The 20492-nt window shown below is 35.6% G+C and overlaps 1 protein-coding gene and 1 long non-coding RNA gene across 7 annotated transcripts in view; both read left to right on the top strand.

Annotated features, from left to right (window-relative positions):
- Window positions 1-20492, top strand: part of LOC149800599 (endophilin-A3-like) — a 114877-nt gene that overhangs the window by 78685 nt on the left and 15700 nt on the right. For 2 of the 6 annotated variants that reach the window (XM_089954588.1, XM_089954585.1), the window contains 2 exons: window positions 10129-10146; window positions 13080-13103. The exons of 2 other annotated variants lie outside the window; for them this stretch is intronic. In XM_089954588.1, the coding sequence (XP_089810714.1) occupies window positions 10129-10146; window positions 13080-13103 (42 nt within the window). The remainder of the gene's footprint in view (window positions 1-10128; window positions 10147-13079; window positions 13104-20492) is intronic. 2 more of the 6 variants (XM_089954586.1, XM_089954587.1) reach the window with 2 other exon arrangements.
- LOC149800600 (uncharacterized) lies at window positions 103-1924 on the top strand. Its single transcript, XR_016420528.1, has 2 exons — window positions 103-277; window positions 937-1924. It is a non-coding gene; the product is annotated as an uncharacterized LOC149800600 (long non-coding RNA).

Here is a 20492-nt window from a genome sequence, read left to right as displayed (position 1 = left end):
TCATAACTTAAGTAACTTAAGTCCTGGAAAAAGAAATTCTGAAAAATTTCACATTAATCTTAGCAAGATTAAAATGTACACAAATTTTACCATGAAGATGATTTTTGAACGATATGTTAATGTTTTAATCAGTCTGACTGTACAGTCTGTAAACGTTTTAATGCTGTTTGTGTATTACAGGTACTGGTGTTCAGGACAAAATATATAAGCAGTTTGAAGTTAATTCCACAAAGTCCATTCCTAAAAGCACCATGTACTGGAGGAAGAGAAAACAATGGTAATTCCAGGAGTAATAGAGAGTTTTTTTACATTTTAAATAATGTCTGCAGCTGTCTCCCACAACAATGTTTATTTGTGTGAAGATAAGCATTATTCTTTATACATTTGTTCTTACCTAGTACATTCACAGCTTAACATGGCTCATATCTTAAACACAGTTTCATTATCATATCAATAATTTAAGGAATAAACACATTTCACTATACAACACTAAGTGGAATTTTTAGAGTTCAACAAATTCTGAGTATATGGTGAAATCATTCAGTATTTACAGACAGAATATTCAATGTACGTGTTTGAACAGAACATTCACTCTGTATGAGTTATCCAACACACCATACACAATATATGCACAACGTACACCATATCATCACATACATTTATGAAGTGTATGTTGTATCACATGTACTTTGTATGATTGAGTATATTATTGTGTATCAATTACTTGTCATTTACATGCATTCATTGTGTATCATGTTTGCATTACCCATGTTTAAATGATGCATGCATTAACATTGGATTTGTCAAACTAAGCTACTGTAACAGTGTAATATTAACTGTACATATTCAATTCCCACAACAAAACAATAATGTTTGAATGTTAAGATTTTAATATGAATTATACATGTTCACTAAAATTTGTATTTCTCATTACAGTGTTGTTGATCTAGGTGAATCCAGTTCTGTTGGTCTTGGATATTATGAAATTGGTGACTGTACGTAATACTAATCTTCAAATATAATGAGAATATCAACAGATGAACCAACTAGATATGGTCACAGTAACATGAGTTTTTCATCTGACTCAGAAGAAAGTATAGAGTTTTAATCAAGTTCAGATGATGAACAGTATCATCAGGTGAATGAAGCAACTCAGTCTTACCCATCCCATGTCACAGATCCACCACTTTATGTCATAGCCCCATAACAAGATATATGTTGTAGTGAAATCACAAAGTCTGAACATGTTATTGTCCTTGGGGCTTTGCCAACAAGACATAATTTGTCAGATGCTAAATATGTGACTTTTTGGACTTAATTCAGTTGCATCTTCCATCAGCAAACACAGGATTGACAATTGTCAAAGATTTGAAGGAAAAATGTGAATTCAGTAAGGAGTATCTCAAATACAATTTTTATTGTGGGATCTGCAAAAAATTGTACTCCGATAAAGAAGAAATGTGTGAAACTGGGGGCTGTACAGGTGTACATAACTAATAATTATGAGCAAACATCTCTTTGGAATGAAGTTGGCTCTGACAAGAAAGAAGACTTCCTTTCATCATCAAAAATAGGATCAAGTGTCTTCGAGAACCTATTATTGTTGTTGAAATTGGAAATGCCATTTATGGTACTGTTCTCCCCAATCATCATGAAAAGGACTAAAATGGCTCTCACCATTGCACAGCAGAATTTCATACTTATACACTGTAGTGTCAAGCTCAAGTGGTGAACAGATATGGACATATTTATGATTTTATATGCACCAGATATTTTCTGGTCAGGATTTAACTAATTTTTTCAGGATATCTTTTCATACATGTATAGTTTGTGTTACACCAACATTTTTGTATAGTGATGTTCTTTTGATAATGAACATTTAATTACATATGTGGTACATACAATAAATGATGTACTACTTCAACACTTGTAGTTTGTTTTTTTAAAGCAGGGGTCAAGTGTGTGTGTGTATGGTTTAGTTTGTTTATTTGACTTGTGTCCTCTATTTCTCAGTATATATTTATCATAGGTTTGAAATAATAGTTTAGTTTCAAGTTCAAAAATCTGTGTTACAGCGCAGTTTAATCATGATTGCTCTTTCTTTAGGTAATTCAAAATAATTCTTTGTACCAATCTTGAAAATTGACTAAGTTCTTTTCCAGGGTTTTCCATGCTGAAATTTATCCCAAAAATTCTAAGTCTAAACTGTCCATGCTTTTCCAGGGTTTTCCATGCTGAAAAAAATTCAGAGTCCAAAATGTCCATCATTTTCCAGGGTTTTCCATGCTGAAAAAAATCAAAGTCCAAAATGTCCATCGTTTTCCATGCTGAAAAATTTCAAAGTCAAAAATGTCCAGCATTTTCCAGGCATGTCCAGCATTTTCCATGCACAATGTCCATGGTTTCCATGCTAAATTCTGCAGAATATTTCATTTTTCCATCATTTTCCAGGGTTTTCCATGTTTTTCCATCGTATTCCATCCTTTTCCAGAGTATACAATGGAAAAAGTACAGCCGGGTGGTCATTTCCCACAAATCCATGTCACAGGTTTGAACCCTGACTGAGTCATACCAAAGACTTATAAAGATGGTACTAGCAGCTGCCTCGCTTGGTGCTTAGCATTAAGAGGTTAGTGTTAAGACTAGTCATTCTGGTGTCAGGATAATGTGACCGGGTGTGACATGATACTACATGTCTGTGGCATGATGCTCCAATTCTAGACATCACTATAAATTGCCACACTGCTGACATTATAGCAATATGACGGAAGAATCTTTAAGCAATGTTAAAAATCCAAATACACCCCCTTGTTGATATGAAATTGATACCAAATTTTAAGAAGTTCTAAAAGGAAGTGTATTTTAAACTCTATGGCACTTGAAAATAGTATTAGGTTTCAGTACTATTGAAGCATTCTCCAGCATTCTTGCTGTCAGTTACATTATTTAATCGTTATGTAGAATTTTAACATAATTCATATATTTATATATGTGATACTTCTCAACTAAAGTGGTGTATTGTTCCATTACCTATGATGAATGCATTTATTGTATGTAATATCATTTTTCTGAAAATATTATTATAATGTTAAATTTGTTTTTTCTACATTATATATTTCTGTTGTATTTAATAATATTTATATATTTTTCAACATATTGCTTTCTTATGATTTGCCCTGATATGTATATGTCTACATATGAGTTTTACTTGTTTCCATTTTCAATGCCTGTCATGTATCATGTGATCAGTAATTAAGGACCATGATGGAACCAAGTGAATAGTCTATTCATTTACTTTTTTGTGTAATCCTTAGTACCATTATAAAAGCAGGGTCAAATTGCAAACTAAACAGACTCAGATCTGCCATTACATAATATACTGGCAGATCTGGGTCTATGCAGTATGCTAGGATTAATCAGTAGCACAAACTTTGATCTGCTGGTGTATTATGTGACAGGGGATCTGGAGCTTTGTTGGTTGCAGTTGGACCCGAGTTATGTGTGAATATCTATGGTGTTTTTTTTATGACAGTGCGTTGCAAATTTTAATTTGTACTGCATTGTTTTATTGTCTGTTCTGAATAAATCTTAATTTAATCTCAACCGTAAACAGGATAGACTCATATCTGCTTCTGCATAATGTATAAATAGATCAGGATCTACATTATTGGTCCGCTCAGCATTAAGCGGTTAGTGTTATGACTGGTCGGCCTGGTGTCAGGATAATGTGACTGGGTGGGACATCATGCTACATGTCTGCTACAAACTGTCACACTGCAGACATCATAGCAATATGACTGATTTGTTTTTTAAAGCTACGTTAAAAATTTAAAACACACACACACACACACGTTATTGGTCTGAAATGACTACTTGAGCTACTGCAATCCTCTCTAGTGGATATGATACAACAACTGATCTGAGTCAGGCCTTTTTGCCAATTATTGAAAACACACCTCAGAAATATTACAGATATATCCATTGTATACGCTTCTTCATTAGTGTGATACCTTGCTATACATGATGAAAGCACACATCAAGGTTTGTAATTGATTGAGTTGATATCCTCTTGACAAAAACTTGCAGATTCTTTTTCTTTAAACACATTACTCATAATACACCTTTCAGATCCAGCTCTCCTAAGCGATAAAAGATATTAACTGTATCTTTTAGCGTGCTTTAGCAATAAAAGTGCTAAAACACTGATTCCGTCTTTTGGTCATGTTAACACTGAACAGACTACCAGACCAGTATCTACATTGTATGGTGGCCTACATGGAACATTTCCTGAACAGCACATTGCTGCATGTACACCCCAGTACCAGCTGTTATAACTGATCCCTCAATACCTGTTACCCATTTTCAGGATCAGACTTCCTTCTCCACACCTGCTGAAACAACTTGGAAAACAAGTTTTCAATCTCAAACAATAAATGCTGAACCTGCATTCCTAGTTCATATCAGACAGACCCTTAAAAAAGAAACAAGATGTGAACAGAACTTTTTCATGCAAGAAGGCCCACAATTTCAAAAGCATATGAGGAGAAATAGAGTCTTTTCCCAGCGGTGTGTGCAGAGAAACATTTCTCCTGTAAAATGTCTTGGTACCACAAATAGTTAATTATTTGTTATATGACTTTTTGAGAAGTTAGTCTCAGTCACAATAAAGGGCATCTGTTCTATGATTTCCAACCTCTTTACCATCATGAATGGGAGGAAATTGGCAAGAACAAGTGCCTCTCCAACTTTCCAATCAATTTTGATTTGTCTCAATTGAAGATCTTGTCCTTTTGTCCAGAATGAAATCTGCAGTGAATTTGATGGTTTTGAACAAGGTACAATTTGAACCATGGTCCAGATCCTTGCTCTCGCATCTGAATCTGTTAAATCGATGCTTTGTCATTTGATCCAAACTATTAGAAGTTATGTCATGATGGTTTGGTTTCTCTTTCTTTAGTTTTTAGTTTCATTGCTAACAATAGGCTTGTGCTCATAGGATATAAGTCTTTCATTTTGAAACTGCTGAGTTTGTTGGACCCGAATTCCCAAGGGCATGTTCACAGACCCATTAGGACATTGAAGGGTTTCCAGGAATACACTGACCCAATCCAAAGAGTGAAACTTGTGTGTTCATACCACTCAAAGTAAGAAGGGATGATACTTCCACTCAGGCTCTTTTGTCCGGGATCATTGGGTTATCTGCTGTACTTTCAAGAATTAACCCAAGACCACATTACTTTCTTATGCATATAAGCTCCTTAAGTTAGTATGGTTGGCACCATTCAAGCATTTGAATTAAACTGTTCCCTGGCTGATATCATTCAGTCCAAGGGATGGAGTCTAATACAACATTCTCCAGTTTCTATCTATGACCCTTTTTAACCCAAAGGCCTCAGTTTGTCCCTGTGGGACCTATATCAGCAGTGAAGCTGGCTACCTTCCTAGGTCACTCATTAGCTTAATCTACTTGCTCGGGATTTGTGAAAACACAAATATTTTTGTTAAAACTGCATCCCTTCACTGATCTGAGTCAAGGACTCGTGTAAGACTCAAAACTGATTCACATACATTAGAAGCCTGGATCTAATACTAATTCTGAGTAAACGAATGTAATTCCCTCCCCATCTTACCTGTTCTTCCAATGTATTAGAAACTGAGTAATATCTGTGAACAAGAAACCAATATTTGGAAAATATGTTCCTTTAGTGATACTTACCTGATTATAATACAAGCACTCCCTCCAAAGCCATACCCTCTGCTACATCCCTCATGGATCTTACCCTTCTTCCCTAGTTGTAATTGATAAATAATGGGCTTTGATACTATTCCCTCTTTTAAAATGGAGACCATTTTCATCCGACTTCTGTCTTATTCAGCAGATGATATGTCAGCACCTTTATTGCTAAAACAAGCAACAAGACATGGTGAACCTCATTTCCTTTATGGAAAGGGAGACCACTCATCTGATTTCTGTCTTAAGCAAGCGACATGTTGATAATTGTAAGCAAACAACATGTTTGTAATTTTATTGCTAAAACAAGGCAAAAGAAATGGTTAACATCTTTTTTTTTCTTGCAACAGCTGGATTTGCAAGGTTGTAAAATATTTTATTAAGTTTTTATTATCAGAAAATATTACCAGAGAACACCGCCACCAATTGTTTTCTTCAGTTTTGAGCTTATTAGAAAAGTCTAATTTTAACAAACTGTATGAATCATCCCATAAATTATCATATTTTTTTTTCAGCCAGATTACATTTTACCTTTCATGCATTTCAATAAGTTTTCTGCCATTTTCCACTGATTCCTCCTTTTTCAAGCTCTATCTCTCCATTAAAATATTGCTCTGGTGGTTTTTGGCTTTACTGGTCATATTCAGAAGAGCTTACGATTTTGTCAGTTTTCAGTCTTTTCACACAAGTTTGTTATCACTGCTCCTAATAAACTAATTAGAGGATTGCCATGAAACTTTACACACACAGATTCATCTCATGATCTAGTTGATTCTGACCGCTTCGGTGGCCTAGTGGTTAGAGCGTCCACCTTGGATGCGGGAGGTCATGGGTTTGAGTCATACCAAAGACTTACAAAAAATTGTACTTTACAGCTGCCTCGCTTGGTGCTCAGAATTAAGAGGTTAGTGTTAGGACTGGTCGGCCTGGTGTCAGGATAATGTGACTGGGTGGGACATCATGCTACATGTCTGTGGCATGATGCCCCAGTGCAAGACATCACTATAAACTGTCACACTGTAGACATCATAGCAATATGAGCGAAAAATTATTAAAGCTATGTTAAAAATCCAAATCACACACACACACACACACACACACTGGTTGGTCCTAAATAAAAATGGTGCCAATTGGATCTCCAATATGGCCACCACAGCAGTCATCTTGAATATCTTGTTATTGCTACTCTTCCAGATTGGATGGTCATATCAGCACAGGATTTTCACTGTAAGACTTCTTGTGATGTCTGTTTCATCACTGATGACAATGTTAATGATCTGACCTCTAATATGGCTGTCACAGTGGCTGTTTTGAAAATCTTGTTTATCAGTACTCTTATCAACATTGGGTTTTCACTAAAACACATCCTATGATGTCTGGTTGGTACTAAATGAAAATGGTTCAGTCCTGATGCCCAGTATGGACAACAGCCATCTTGAAAATCATGCTATTGCTTCTAATGTGGAACAGAAAGCCTTGTTGACATAGGATATTCACCAGGTGATTTCTTATGATGCCAAGATGATGCTAAGTGAAAATGGTGCTAATCTGATGTTTAATATCTTGCAAATCTTGTTACTGCAACACCTTTTGACTGGATTGTCATGTTAACATGTAGCTTTCAAAGAAAGATTTCTTATGATGTCTAGTTGGTCTCAAATGAAAATGGTGCTAATTTGTTGTTCATTATTGCCACCACAGGAATCATCTTGAAAAATCTTGTTATCACTACTTCTCCTCAATGAATGGTTATTTCAGCATGAGGTTTTCACTGAAAGACTTCTTATGATATATGGTTGGTTGTAAATGATGCTGTTGCCAATCTAACCTCCAATATGGCCACCACATTGGCCATCTCAAAAATCTTACTATCACTATTTCTGGATTGTTGGACATATGGACATTGTGTTTTGGGTCCTAAATGGAAATGGTATGCATCTGATATTCAAAATGGCCACCATAGTGGCCATGTTGAAAATCTTGTTATAACTACTCCTCTAAAATGGAAGGTCATTTTGAAATTGGGTTTTTCATCATCAGATTACTTACTGTGTCTAGTTGATCCTAAATGAAAATGATGCAGATTTAAATGTGGTGACCATCATGAAAATATTGTTATATGTGCTTCTCCCAAAATGGATGGTTATATCAGCATGGGGTTTTCACCAGTAGACTTCTTATGATTCCTAGTTGGCCCTAAATGAAACTGATGCCAGTAGTACATCCCAAACGGCTGTCATAATCGCTGTTCTGAAAACCTTGCTGTCACTACTTCCCCTGAATGGATGGTCATATTGATATGGGGTTTTCACCAGAAGACTTTTATGATATCTACTTGGTTCCAAATGCCAATCAGACACCCAGCATAGTCACCAAAGCAGGTAATTTGAAAATATGGTTTTTGCCGAAGAATATCAGAAATGTTTTCAACACTTAGCAGTTGAAAGGATGAAATGGTCTTATCTTGAATTCCCAGAAATTGTTTTTTCCCAGTAGAGTGACAGTTCCATCAAAAGACTATTGTTTTGGAAGAAGACATCAAGTTATTCTAACTGATCAGAGTCTGTACAGGTCATACATTGCACATGAGGAATAAAGGATGCTATAATACACAATGTTCTGCTAAAATTCAGTAGCATACCAAGGATGCTATAATACACAATGTTCTGCTGAAATTCAGTAGCATACCAAGGATGCGATAATACACAATGTTCTGCTGAAATTCAGTAGCCTATCAAGGATGCTAAAATTCAGTAGCCTATCAAGGATGCTATAATACACAGTGTTCTGCTAAAATTCAGTAGCCTATCAAGGATGCTAAAATTCAGTAGCCTATCAAGGATGCTATAATACACGATGTTCTGCTAAAATTCAGTAGCCTATCAAGGATGCAATAATACACAATGTCCTGCTAAAATTAAGTAGCCCAATTTGGGTACTATGATATGCATCTGGTAGATTCAGGACTTCCATTTTTCAATACAAGTCATCAATGCATTCTCAATGGTGAAATATTTTTTAAAGTTCTGTTTTCAAAAATAAAAGTAGAATAAAGGTAATGATATAAATTACTATGTTCCAGATTCAATATATGGTAGCTAGATCCAGCATTCTGGTAGCCCCAGTTCTCTATGCATCAGATTTGTTGGATCTTGATATGTTACAGGTTATTTTGGACAATCTTATTTGTGCCTATTAGGTTCCTTGGCATAAAGTGTAGTGGGCAGTAATGAGCTTGTGATATTTACAGTAATTAGGATTTTTTCAGATCCCTTGAAAGCTTTATTATTCCAATGCTTATCAGTGAAATGATGGGGGTAATAGAATCCATCATATGCAATGCTGTGCGATAAATAAATCCCACCAGATGATCTAAAATAGAATGTATCATCTGCATTGGTGTGGGATAGGAAAATCCCACCAGAGGGTCAGAAATAGAATGTATCATCTGCATTGGTGTGGGATAGGAAAATCCCACCAGAGGGTCAGAAATAAAATGTATCATCTGCATTGGTGTGGGATAGGGAAATTCCAGCCAAGGGTCAGAGTTTGTTAGCATGAACAAGGCTTTGCCAACCATTGTGATTTTGCTGTAATTATTATATACACTGAATTACATATTAAGCTTGCCAGTGTTTGGATTAAGCTTTTGACACATTCAGCACATATTGACCATAAAATCTTTTACATGTGAGAAAATTGCCTGCATGACACTTGCAAGAGTATACATTTCATACGTCATGTATTGTTCATGTGTTGTATTTATAGCAGATGGTAAATTTCTGGAGAACAGACCTTTTTTTTTATTAATTTGAAAACTTGTCTTGCAAATTCATTTACATTTAGTTAAGAGAACTCAGTAGAGAACCAGTCTATATTGTAAATAATGGTGCAAGTTGTCAAGCAAAACAGGCTTTATTGTTGTGACTCATGATTGTGAAGCGACTGCAGAATATTGGAGGAGAGGTATTTTTGTACAGTTTAAAGTAATTATAGATTGAAATTTTTTTTTACTCAGGTTATGCTTTTTGTCCATTTAAATTTCACATGTGTCTCTCTTTAGGGGTTGGCATGTGCCCTATCCTGCATCAGTGCATATGATAGATTAATTTTCTCCAAATTCTAGCCTGGGGAAAAAGTTTTGGCTACAAAAAAATGGTGTATCATTAGTATGGATGTACCTGTGGAAACATAATACATGTAGTTTCTTAAAGTTTGATGTCATTAGAAAGAGCCTAAAATGTGCAGTTTTCAAGAAAGAACTTGAAATTGATGATGCCTTAATCAGAAAGCAGAGTGATGTCATCACCAGTGTCATTGACTGATAAATCTGCTTTGTTACACATGTCTAGTCATAATTAAGTTTATTTAACCTCAAGTATTGTCATAATTTACAGCAAACTTAAAAAGACCTGGTAAGAATTACTTGGAATTGGTGGCTTGAGTTGGTTTTGTTGACAATTGCACCATTAGTTGGCATGAACAGGTTTTGTATCAACTAACTCATATGAACTCATGCTTCTGGTTCAGTGCTTTGTAGACTTTTATAATTTTGTAATATACATTATATGATTGATGTTGATTAATTGTTGTTTATATTGAATGATGGTTTCAGACTTGTGTGATTAATACAGATAAAGTGTAAGTGACTAACTTGTTAACCCATTCTTCTGATGCAGTGTTCACAAGTTGACATTGATGTATAATTTATCGGTCATTCTGCACTGGCTTTTATACACCCTTTCCTCACTGGAACATGTTTATTGGCATGTCCTTTCATTGGCGCATTCTTTTTATCTCACCTGAAAAAGCATTGACACATCACATTTTTTTAAATTCATGACAGCATCAGCAATGGTTGCTGTATCAACATCAAGATTCTATGTTATGCACTTGGGTGTTTGCAGTCAGGTACAGTGGTGGTACATCAGATAAAGTGGGAGTGCCTCAGGTACTCTTTGGATATATCAGGTACTGTGTAGATACATTGTGTACATTGTGGATATATTGGGTACTGTAAGGGTACAGTAGGTACTATGGGATGTATCAGGTACTGTGAGGGTATGTTAGGTACTGTGTGGATATATCAGGTACTGTGCAGATATATCAGGTACTGTGAGGGTACATCAGGTACTTTGTTGATATATCAGGTACTGTGAGGGTACATCAGGTACATGGGAGGTACATTAATTCACAGGAAAGTCACCATGTGCTTTGTTTACATTTTTTCCTCTAATGTTTTAAAAATCAATGTAATTTGGAACTCACCCTCTCTCTCTCTCCCTCTCAGAAATAAAACATGTAGTTAGTTCGAAATTCATAACTCTCTGTTCTTATTGCCTGTGGTAAAGCTGACATCATTTTACTTCCATCATAGCGAAAACTTTTTATTTGTACCTTTAATGCCCCAGACCAGGGGAAGGCATAATTTGTTACCAATATTAGTCCATCCTAGCCCATTGCTTCCTGACCTGTCGATTTTGAATTTTGCTTTTACTCAATAACTTTAGAAGGGCAGCAAGGATTGGCACCAAAGAGCTACCAATAGTCACGAGTGATTTTTACCATTTACCAACAAAATTTCATGGATTTATTTCCCCTGTTTGAAAATGTTTGCGTTAATTGTATCAGATTGGCAGGAGCATCCATATGATATTGACACATATTTTGTGCCTGATTATCCTTTGAGAAGGAAAATTCTTTCTGATATTTTTAAAAAATGGACGAGGTCTTGATGTCAGTGGGATTTGAGGTGATTTATAAACTAGACTTTGTTAGATATGATGTCATGATTGATCTCACAGGGTCATATGATGTCATGATTGATATCACAGGGTCATATGATGTCATGATTGATCTCACAGGGTCATATGATGGTTTGAGGAAATTAATGTTGGGTCTAAAGTTCCAAAAGTTGGGGAATGAATAATGTCCAAATAGATCCATTGATTATTTGAGCTCCTGGAAAAATGAGTTTTGACTCTGTAGATAAAGCTCATATGTACATTTGACAGACTGGGGAAGTCAGCTTAGGAGAAATTGGGAGATTTGCAAACTTTGGTCCGGATTTTTGACTTCAAAAGGAGGAGGAATTTCAGTGAGAATGGCAAATATTTAATTTAGGTACATGTATTTGACTTTTTTTTATCTTAATGAAGACCCAGAGCTTGAAGCCACTATGTGAGCAGTCTTCATCTGTTTGTATAAGATATTTTGTATGATTTCAAAATCAAGGAACATTGTTTAGACTTGTTCTGAAAAATGATCTCTTATCATAAACAGACATGTGTATTTATCCAAATTTGAAGTAGATTCTAAAAACATGGATTTCAAGGATGGCATATTTGTTTGTTGAGTTTAAAATGATTTCACAAGATGGAGTTGATGCATGAGATGTAATATACTTCTTAAAGATTTTACCTTCAGCTTTACAGGAAATGCACAGTGCATATTTATGTCCTTTCAGCATCATTCCAACCATGGAAATTCCCGTTTCCACCCATCATTGAATAATAGTGATATTTCAGTTATATTTTTCATTTTATCATGAGAGGTAATGCACACTTAATTAGACAGCTTGATAAACTTTAAACAGCTAAGCCAAACCGAACCTATTTTATGTCACTTGAGCTCTTTAGGATTCCAACCATAATCAATTTACATCTTTAATCTTGTCCAAATTACTTTTAGCACACTAAGCATAGATTTGCAATCCATCTCCACAACTTTAAGCATCAACACAGAACATACCTTTGCAGAGTAATGTTAATTGTTTCATGCTGGTTAAGCTCCCTAATAATCCAACTATAATCAGTTAATGTCTTTAATCCCTTTGGAATTACTTCTGATGAGAACCGTGTTAGCTTAAATTACTGAAGCCAACTGACCCTGCTGACAGAATCGAGGGGATGTTAATTGTTTTATGTTGCTTGAAATTAGCAACTGAATCGTCTTGTCCTGCTTCAGCCAGTTCATAGTTATATAATCACATGCAGTATATAAATATAATACACTGAAGCAAGATGTGAACAGAAATGAAAAATTTATATTTTTCGATAATAATTTTGCATACATGGGGGATATCAGTGAGTGGAAGCAGGGACAGGAGACACCCATTATCTTGAGGGAAAATCCTCCTGGCCAGGAGGTTTACATGTATGCTCATGCCAGCATCACAAGTGTCATGAATACACATTCTCAGACAAGATTTTAGAATTCTTTGCACAGTTTGCATATATATGGACTATATGCAGCTTTGTATCCAACATTAAGTTAAAGATGAAGTGTTGGAATGGGGAGGAGGAACATTAATCACAGATGAATCTTAACATTTCAAATCTTTTTTCAGTGGATGAGGTGGATGAAGTCAAAGGTCTGTATTTACATGTAATTGGTGATTATAGCCTACCACAATATATTTAACACAAAATGCATGCTGGATTCTTGATAGCTGTATCACATATAAGTACTGTGTTTTGTCTTGCAATGACAGTCTTCATGATGTGATGTAACTTCCCAGTACATTATGAAGAAAATGTGCTATTTTAGACCTGGGTGTGCCTTTTTGTTGCAGTAATTTATTGGTCACTCAAAACATTTACAGGGTTTTTATGGTCTTTGAATGTCTTTGACAGTTTGGGAAAAAAGAGGTAGCATTTTCAAGACCTTGAAAGTTCGGGAAAATCGAGCAGATTACCTTAAGGTCTTTAAAAGTCTTTGAAAATGGAAATAAACCCAAACATTTTAATTTCTTTCCATAATCGCAAATAAAATTGTCCAAGGTTGATAGATTCGGATGCAGTTGACTTTTCCTGGTTTCTTTCTTTTGATTAATTATAGTTTGAATTTCATCATTAAACAATATTGTTGTATTTTGCATTTGTTGTTTTCTCATATAACATAACTTGTATACAAAATGTTAGCAAAAACAGGTCTTGGAAATCTCTTTTTGTGGTTTTTGAAATTTTGGGAAAAGTCTTTGAATTCATCATTCAGAATTCTATATGAACCCTGATTTACTCTGGTTTATTATCATTATTTTTACATCTTTTCTTTCCACAATTCTTTTTATATTAGAGTTATCTCTCATAGAAATTTCTTTGGATAAAAGTTAATCTTGATGTTCCATGATATGAGATCTCTTTGATAATGCTATTTAGTATTTATGCAAAATTTTGTTCTTCAGTTGATATAATCTGTATCTAACTGATTTTGTATTCTCTCATTGGTATTGTACATAATATTTGATGCAAACACATTTGGAGGATCAAACTTGTGTACATCTACCTAATCTTGTTTCTGATGTAACGATATCCTAAAATATTATTGTCTTTATTACTGGGTTACTAATTGCTACTCCGTCATTAATGATCAGACAGTTTACTGTTGAAAAGTTAATTAAAGATGCTGAATGGAACTCATTAATAATAATTCTTCTCTCATACCCTTGATTAAGCACTCGTTGATTAATCTGGTATTCAGATTCAGTCATTTTTTTTAAACAACAGAACAGTATGATGTGACCAACAATTAGTCATTGAGCCAGGGTTTTTTTTGCACAGTACCAGAAGTAAATTTTATCAAAATGTGCATCTTTGACATCTAATTTAAACCATCCTTATCAAGCTTTCACGTAATGAACAAGTTTACTTGTCAGTTATGTCCTGTAACATGCAGTAAAAAAAACTTGGTTATGCAAAGAAAGGTGCATTTTACACGAGTTGCATTGCTAACACAGACAGTTTAACTTTAAAATAATATACATTTAACAATTCCACTTATAAAACTTTGAACTTGCAAACAAGATCTTATGTCATTATCCATGATGCCCTACAAGATGCACTAACAAAATGCCTTGAATAGAGAAAGGTATGCATTCTTCAGGTTCAAAAGTTCTCTTACTTTTGGCCAGTTGAATGTCAGTTACAAAGAAACTACAGAGGATTTCTTTCAAACATTCAGATAAGATACAAACATTTGTTAATTTAAATGATATTCTTTCTTACAACAGGCAGCACTTTTAATCCTCCTCTTTGTTTTGACTCCCACTAAGTCTCCCAAGATTTGATTGGTATGCCTTATCAAATTGGAGTATGGTGATATCAGTTAGGAGTTCCATTTCCTCGTGTGGTATGCCTCATTCGGACATTTTTATATCAGTTTGGAGTTCCAATTCCCTGTATGTACAGATCTGTGTTAAAATCAGTTTTTGTCATTAATTAATGATATATAAGTAAAGCTTTGACTCAAGGTGTGCTTTTATTACTGTAAACATGCATAATCTTTCCAAAAGTAAATAGATTTATGTGTACTGTCCTTGCATCTGGCTGCTTCTTTTTGTCCATTACAGAGCGACATTTTATCATGCAAATGATATTTCATATTTACTCGTATAATAAATAAAAATGTTTGTGTTTGTGCTTTTTAAAGATAGTTAACAAAATCTGAGACAGGCATAAGTGGGAAAAAATAATATGTGTATTATCATATTTCCATGAAAATGAGTGTCTTTAAAACACATCTTCACATAAAATGCTAAAGTATCCAAAACAGTTTAGGTCAAGTAAATTGATTAAACTAATAGTCAACTTTAAGGTCTTATAAGTATGCATTGTGTCATTTGTAAGCATGCAGTATCTTTGTTGTTGTGGTTTTTCCTGGGTTTGCATGAAATTATGCATGGTATGTGATTTGTACTGTATATACTTGCATATAAATTGAGTCCACTCAGAGAAGATAGACCCTGATCTGCCATTGCATAATGCACTGGAAGAACAAGTTTGTGTTGTTTTTTACTACTGATTACTTGTAACAATCTCTGTTCAACTTACAAGCAAGTATATGTAGTACTTTGTTATATGAATCCTTTCAAGTTAATACATAACATCATAAAATCAAGTATTGGTATTCGAACATTGCAAAAAAAATTCCATTAATTTTTTTTTACTTACTTTATCCAGTTTAAATTAGTATATGTAATTGGTAAACTTCAAGTGAGTGTGTTTCTATTCCATGTAATTCATCTGTACATTTTCATTTATCTGCACACTCATAATGATTCAAGCCAACTCAAGATACTCAATTTCCCACTGTTATGGATGGAATTCATGTGAATTAGCAAGCAGATTATGTGCATTAGTGTGTATACTTACATATAAGACATATTGAACTATAAACTTCATAAACCATGATCTGCCACTGCATAATGCACAAGCAAATCTTGGTCTGTGCAGTTTGTTAGGCCTAATCTGTTGAACAACTCTTGTTTGCAATTGGACATGGCGTGCTAATCATATTTAAAATCAGATAACTAATGTAGTAAAGAATGGCTATGAATGATTTGTGTTTTGCAGTTAAAAATATAAGCCTAACCCAAATTCCATAACAAAAATGCTTCTTGAGAATTTTGGAATCCCTTGAAAACTCCTTGAATAAAACTCTATAGGGCTGTATGAACCATGTTTCTGGAACCAGCCAAATCACACCTGTTTGCATGTCATCCAATGCAAAAGCAAAGAGGGAGAACAAAATTCACATTTTTTCTGTTCAGGATTTAATGGTGCTTTCTCTTAAATGCAGATAACAATTGTTTGCTAAGTAGCCCAAAATTTTTTGTGAAAAATATTAATGATTTTCTTAAGGACTATAATAAGTCACAGAAAGAAGCTCGTTGGTTCAGTTGTGATACCATTAAGAGGGGCCAGCAGCCCCTTGCGCAACTCTCTATAGATGTTGGTACCCCTAAATAACATATTTGTAATGTTGATGTATGATTTTCAAGGCTTTCATTAGGTTAACTGGTTCTTTTTTCTAAATGTATTGCATCTTATAATTCTTTGGACTCTATACATTGTAAAACAATATGTGCATCATTGTGGGGCTATATTTCTCTTGGTGTTGGGCCCTTCAAGACTTTATCACATTATCTGGTGTGCAGCAATAATGCACATCAGCTAGTTTTCCTTTTGGATGTGAGTATTTTGGATATCATTAGGTTATAACCTAATTGTTGCCTTGTAACCAGTCTACCCATCCAGCAGGATTTTCAAAGCAGAGCCCACTCCTTAGCACAGTCATATATGTGAAATTGAGAAACTTAATTATGGCAAAAAACTTCCATTTGAAGTATAGTTAACAAAAAATTTCAAAGTTGTGACAATTTGAATTAGTCCTGTAGTAGCAATTATGAAGCAGCCAGATCATTTTTGACAGCCAGGTGACATGCTTTTGGCCTGGCTGTAATTACATAATACTTACAGGTAGCCAGTGATAGCAGTGGTCAGCAATCCATCATTGGATGCAGTCTGTTAATGCTTGACTGTTTGGTGGGCAGAGTCAGTCTACTATCAGTTGCATTTGAACTCCCCATGTTTGGGTTGGTCAGATGGTTAGATGGGAGCTGAGTCTGTCACCTAGGAGTCTTTTACTAACATGCCAAATTTAAAATCTTTATAACCTTAACCTTTCTCACCATATTTTCAAGAAATTACACATGCTTGAAACTCTAATGGCCATCATTATAATTCTTCTTTTCCATGAGGAAATTGCCAATTTTAATAACATTAATACATTTCCTGCTACTATTGCATTGCTTTCCATTTCCAGTACTTGAGTCCTCAGTCCAAGCTAATTATTCCATCCTCTAATTAGTATTGGAAGGCCCGAATTGAAAAGAACATGATCCGAGTTTGACTCCTTAGTCATGGCCAATATAATGAATAACATCCTCTTTTTTTCTTGGAAGATTTATTCATTAAATGTGTACTGTATTGGTCATCAGAATTTGCCTTTATGTATTGATTGAGTGTTTGTCTTCTGAGTGACTGCTTTAGTAAAGTATTATCTGTGTTCTTTTTGTAGATTTTAGAGGGTATGTTTGTGCTTTTAGCAAGTGGTGCTTCAATAAATTGTATACCCCTTCATTGTTCCAGTGTCAGGGCAAGTGTTTCCTGGTTCCACATTTTTGCTGTTTTTGCACTCATTTTTATACTGTAGAACTTCTAATGTCACAAGTTGTCAGCAATTGTTTGCACAGGAAAGCTTTATGGGACACTCACTCCACTAGTTTAGCATGCACAAATTGTGTCCTGCTCATCTTGAATGGCTGACCACCTCCATTTCTTGGAAGGGGTCTGAATCCCTTCACATGTTGGGGTAAACTTCTCAAGGTCAGTGTCCCATGACTGAGGTTAGCGTATTGCACCTTCTTGAGATGGAAGAGCAACAATCTCATTAATTTAAATCTGATGTGGGCTTTAATTAGTCACCAGTGACTGGTCACCCACCAGTCATCAGGCTTGAAACACTGGTCATCGGGTTTGATTATCAGTTTGTGAACAGGAACCTGCTCAGAACCCCATTCCTATGTTCCCATTTAATCCTTATGAGGATAGAAAGTCGGGTTTAACTTGCCTGATAAGTGATGGGGATTGGATTGGCATCTTCCCCTCATAATGAACATTTCCTTTCAGCCTTGTGAGTTTTCCTCCCCTCCCTTCCCCTTCCACATACCACCCTCGATGGCCCTCTTTTGGTTTTATGTCAGGCCATTGACCTGCTCCCTCTCCACTGGCCAGGGTCAACAAAAGAAAGAGCTTGACCACCATTCACCCCTTATATGATCTAAAAGTGATCAGTGATAGGTAGGTTTACTAGTAGTTTTAACCCCATGAACAGCTTTGGCATAAGGACAACCCTATTTCAGTGTCTCTATTTCTGGAGAAAGATACTGAGAGAGACAACCCTGTCTCACTTTGGGAGTGGGCTTAGGATGATGATGGACTCAAATGAGTTCTTGGAAGAACTAGTGGTGATGATCCCTCCACTTCCATTTTCAGGCAAGGTGTTGTAAAAAGAGGAAGTTTGGATGTTCAGTTCATTCAGCACCTTCTTCCCTCAAACTTGTCTTAAGCCTTCTGGAGCAGAGGGTAAGAAGATACTCTCCAGTATCCTTTCCAGGGATGCCGCCTTTGATGCATCAGTAGTCTTGCTTTGGCTGAGCAAAAATCTTGTTGTGAACACTTCTTGAGATGGAGATGCTCTTCTAACACAGGTCCCTGGCAGCACCTCTGGGCCCTTTGGAAAAGGCCAAGAAGTTCAACAACCCTGTCTGCTCTACAAGACCTTCTCCCAAGTTCTTCAAGCAGGTACAGAATCAGCAGTCTCAGAAGCAGTCTTAATTCAAAGTTCCCTCTTGCCTATTATTTGCTAAATGAGGTGGTTAGAGATGCCGATGGAGAAAGTCTTCAGGCTCCTGCCCATTCCACATAAAGACAGAGGAGCTTGCACTCTCTGCTGTGGTGTCTTCCATTTCCCATTTTTCTGGTGGGTACTCATGTAGCCCTTTTTTCAGAGGCTTGGTTGGGCATCACTGATAATATGTGAGTCCATTCCACCTTAAAGGATGGCTGCCAGCTTCATTTTCAGGAACATCCTCCCCTATCACAGACCCCTATCTTCTTTCACCATTCTAAAACTGACTCATTTAAGGGAAGAGGTATACATCATTTGTGAAAGGGTACAGTTGAGAGGGTGGAAAATGACCAGACTCCTGCTCTCTATTCCCAGATCTTTCTGGTATAATTGTAAAAAGGTCGAAAGTTTTGGTTCATAATTGACCTTCCCCCCTTAAACAAATTTCTTCGAGATGAACACTTTCAGGTGGAGACTATTTTCCACAGCACACAGAAAATATCTAAGGTTTTGTCTTGACTGGGATATTTTTTCAGTTTCAGGCATTTCCATTCAGGCTAACCCCACCCCCAAAGCCTTGTCCGCTTGAATTCTAAGTTGAATAAACAGTGTAGACCTTGTTATCCAATGCATTGGGTGAAAAGGCAGATCTGAATTGTGCCGTTTTATTGAAATTCTAAGTGGAACAAACAGCATAGACTCAAATTATCAAGGGCATTAGGTGATGACTGCAGACTCAGGATGGAACAATAAATCTGATTCACCCTTCTGCAGATGTTGTAAGAGGTGACTTTCAGAAGCAGGAACCATGGTAGCTCAGTCAATCATGTGCCAGATTTGTGATCAAAAGGGCTCTGGTTGAATCCTACCCTTGGTTTAGCCTGGATCACTTACCTTGGTCTGTTACTCAAATTACCTTGGCACTAAATAACCATCTCGTGTTGCTTTGTCATAACATTTTTTTATCCAACAGCATATCTGGGTCTATGCTATTTTGTAGTTTGGTGTGTAATATACATGAATCAATACAGCATGCTAGCATTTCTGTGCCTGGCATCATGAACATGAAATTACATTTTAGGCTGGCTACTTTTGAACTGTCAACATTTTAGTGAAATTTTGGCTTTCTCTTTTGTGTGTGTACAATATTGATTTTGCATTAGTGTTCTTTGAAATCTAGTTTTGAGAGAAAATGATACAGACGTACATCTAACTGTTTGCAGTAATTTCTAAAAGGAGAGAGAGAGATTCTGTTTCTGAAAGTTATAATAGGAACATATGGATTTCGATTGTTTTTATGGGTTGTACATTGTAGCTACAAAGCTTAATTTTAAAAAACATTTTATTCTACAAAAGTTTATTTAAAAAAAGTTTTATTGTGTTACATTTGATTAAAACTTGAATTCTTGAATATTCAAGACTAAGTCTACTGTAATGTACCTTTATACATTAACCGTACGTATAATATTCTGAAGGCTTGGTCCCATGTTCAAAAAACTAATCAGGGCCCCGAGTGGCCGAGTGATCTAAAGGGCTCTTCATTACAGATCACTGCCATCTCACCTCTGTC

This window comes from Sinohyriopsis cumingii, chromosome 4 (assembly GCF_028554795.1).
Source record: "Sinohyriopsis cumingii isolate HCF-2022 chromosome 4, ASM2855479v2, whole genome shotgun sequence".
Classification (NCBI taxonomy): Eukaryota; Metazoa; Mollusca; class Bivalvia; order Unionida; family Unionidae; genus Sinohyriopsis; species Sinohyriopsis cumingii.
This window is presented reverse-complemented; position numbering and strand designations above follow the sequence as displayed.